Below are 3320 nucleotides of genomic sequence, written 5' to 3' on the forward strand. Positions count from 1 at the left end.
CCCCCCCAGTTACGCAGTGGATTGTGCCATCCAAAGTCTTACCAAACAGAGCAGCACCCATAAACGGCATGGTGCATAAACCTTGTTTGGAGGCTGAGTCAATGTTTTAGCCAGAGGGCCCATCTACAGAACAGAATGCGTCATACTCTTGAGGCCGGCTTGACCAGATCTATGGTGGCCTCAGTGGCGTAACAATCACCATAGCGACCCAGGCGGTCGCTATGGGGCCCGGAGCACAGTGGGGCCCGGCCAGATGCCGTGCTGGCCGCCTGGGTCGCTATGGGATCTTCTGCTGCTGGATTTCACTGGCGTCTGAAGACGAACACGCCGCTATTCAGATCATCTGCGCAGCGGCGCGTTCTTCTCCGCAGTCAATGAGAGCCGGCATCAGTGGGGGGAGCAGGCTGGACCCGGTGTTCTACCCTGTCGCGAGCCTCTGACGTCACCGGCAGTGGAGGAGGAGGCGGCGGGGCCCGTGCTCGGCAGCAGGGGATGAGGCGGCCTTGGTGATGAAGAAGGAGGCGGGCCCGGCGACGGAGGAGGTAGGGAGTGCGACCAGCCCACCTGAGGGTGATCCTGCAGAGCCCACCATAGAGAGTCTACAGTGGGCTCTGCAGGGTCACCCTCAGGTGGGATCTCGAGTGGGCTCTGCAAGGGGTATAACTAGAAATCACGGGGGCCCCATACAACATTTTGCTATGGGGCCCTGTGATTTCTAGTTACGCCCCTGTGGCCTCCATTATAATATCCGATGACAGTCTCAGGTCCTCTACCCCTGCGATGGCTGACTTATCCTCTGTTTCCGTCCCCGAGGAACTACACAGAGTGCTGCCCGGCATGTAGAAGTGCTCAGTGCTACATGAAGATCAAATAAAAAACGTGGCCATGGGTTTGTTTCCATCCTGTGACCGCCTCGGGGGGGGGGGGATGACGACATTCATGACAGTGGCCGAAAAAAGGATAACCATGCCGATCACTGACCAACCGAGTCTTGGGAAGAGTCCATGTAGCCTGAAACACATCACATCCCCATTGACCTGTCTTTCGTCATGAAGGACAACACATGCAGTTCCTCTAAAGCCTCCTTGGAACAGAAAGTATCAAAACGTCTTAACTCCATCACATATCTCAAAATGAAGAGGATTTATTCATTTCGGCACAGTGGGCGGAGTCATGCAAATTGTTCCTTTACGCCCCATCAGCCAGATACGAATGGAATGAGACATGAATTGCTTCCGTCACCGCGCTGGACACTGATTCGGAGGGAGGGCCCATCAACCTCCGCTATGTCCCACTACGATCCCTTCACCGCTTCGATTAGGCCGTAAAATCATTCGGGACAGGTCCTCTTCAGCTTATGTTTGGACTGTGTCATTTGTACCCTTTTATAATGCGGTGTGCAGCGCGCTGTAATGTATTAATGAAGCGTTACGATAACGTCGGAGACCTCAAGCTGGGCATAGTATTTTATTTGGGCCTAAAAAAGTACCTTACATAATAATATACCAACATTCATAACCTGTTCAATGTAAAAGAAAAACAACAAAAAATTTACACATATTAAGATGTCCTCATCTGCATCAGGCAATTGTTCTACGGATGCTACAGCTACTAAAATCCCGGCAAACATTTGTCGTAGGCATTAGTGGACATGGGGTGTTTGATGTGCAGTCAGATTTCAGTGCAAAACAGGATGCGCGCTCAGTGGATCTTCTGGTGTTTGCGAAGGTCTGATTTCTGAGAGAAACATTTCCCGCACTCCGAACACGGAAAAGGCCGCTCGCCCTTGTGAATCCTCTGGTGCCTAAGAAGGCTTCCCTTTTGATTAAAACTGCTCCCGCACTCTGCGCAGGAAAAGGGACGCTCGCCAGTGTGAATTATATGGTGCCTAAGGAGGAGTCTTAGCTCTATGAAACATTTCCCGCACACCGGACATGAAAAAAGGTGCTCGCCTGTGTGAATTCTAAGGTGTCTGTTAAAGTCCCCTTTCTGAATAAAAGACTTCCCGCATTCTGGGCAGGAAAAGGGATGTTCCCCCGTGTGAATCTTTTGGTGCCTAGAAAGGTCCCCTTTCTCGATAAAACCTTTCCCGCACTCTGGGCACTGAAAAGGACGCTCATTTGTGTGAGTCTTCTGATGTCTAAGAAGGTATTGTTTCCGAGTGAAGCTTTTCCCACACTCGGGACAGGAAAAAGGACGCTCACCCGTGTGGTTCCTCTGGTGTATAACAAGGCTTTCTTTTTTAATAAAACATTTCCTGCACTCCAAACATGAGAAAAGAGCCTCGTCATTGTGAAGTCTCTGGAAATCTTTTTTCCGCGTAAAACATTTCCCGCCCTCTGAACGTGGGAAAGGTTGCTCGTTTGTGTTGGTTCTTTGGTCCGCAGCGGGAGACGACTCTTTTATAGAAGACTGATCCTTTTGGGAACACGGGGGTGTTTTACGTCCCTCCGAGGTATTCTGGACGTCACCTGCACCTCCCGCAGAGAAACATTTTAGGAACATCGAAAACATTGATGTTGTACAACATATTACATAGTATTTGAGGTGGAATAAAGACACTGGTCCATCAAGTCCAACCTTCACCTTTGTTAGATGAGTAAATGAGTGGGTGGTGGAGATACGTTGACGATGTTCTTGTAGAAGAAGACTTCACAACTCACACCTCACGACTCAACTCACACCTCACTACTCAACTGACCACCACTCAACTCACCCCTCACCACTGACCTCACCACTCAACTCATCCCTCAACTCACACCTCACACCTCTCAACTCACCCCTGACCTCACCACTCAACTCACCCCTCAACTCACACCTCTCAACTCACCCCTGACCTCCCCACTCAACTCACCCCTCAACTCACCCCTCAACTCACCCCTCAACTCACCTCACCACTCAACACACCTCTCAACTCACCACTGACCTCACCACTCAACTCACCCCTGACCTTACCACTCAACTCACCACTCAACTCACCCCTCACCACTGACCTCACCACTCAACTCACCCCTCACCACACCCCTCACCTCACCACTCAACTCACCCCTCACCACTCAACTCACCACTCAACTGACCCCTCAACTCACCACTCACCTCACCACTGACCTCACCACTCAACTCACCCCTCACCTCACCCCTCAACTCACACCTCACCACTGACCTCACCCCTTAACTCACCCCTCACCTCACACCTCACCACTCAACTCACCCCTCACCACTGACCTCACCACTCAACTCACACCTCACCACTCAACTCACCCCTCACCACTCACCTCACCACTCAACTCACCCCTCACCACTCCACTCACCCCTCCACA

At 51.4% G+C, this 3320-nt stretch overlaps 1 protein-coding gene across 1 annotated transcript in view; it reads right to left on the reverse strand.

The window, feature by feature from the left end:
- Positions 1 to 1655: 1655 nt before the first annotated feature.
- LOC108802692 (zinc finger protein 605-like) overlaps positions 1656 to 3320 on the reverse strand; it is an 11182-nt gene continuing 9517 nt past the window's right edge. The window contains exons 3-4 of the mRNA XM_018574548.1: positions 1930 to 2215; positions 1656 to 1863 (exon numbers count right to left, since the gene is read on the reverse strand). Of these exons, the coding sequence (XP_018430050.1) occupies positions 1702 to 1863; positions 1930 to 2215 (448 nt within the window). The 3' untranslated portion in view covers positions 1656 to 1701. The remainder of the gene's footprint in view (positions 1864 to 1929; positions 2216 to 3320) is intronic.

The sequence above is a fragment of the Nanorana parkeri genome, unplaced genomic scaffold (genome assembly GCF_000935625.1).
Source record: "Nanorana parkeri isolate BGI_ZX_2015 unplaced genomic scaffold, ASM93562v1 scaffold3035, whole genome shotgun sequence".
Lineage (NCBI taxonomy): Eukaryota > Metazoa > Chordata > Amphibia > Anura > Dicroglossidae > Nanorana > Nanorana parkeri.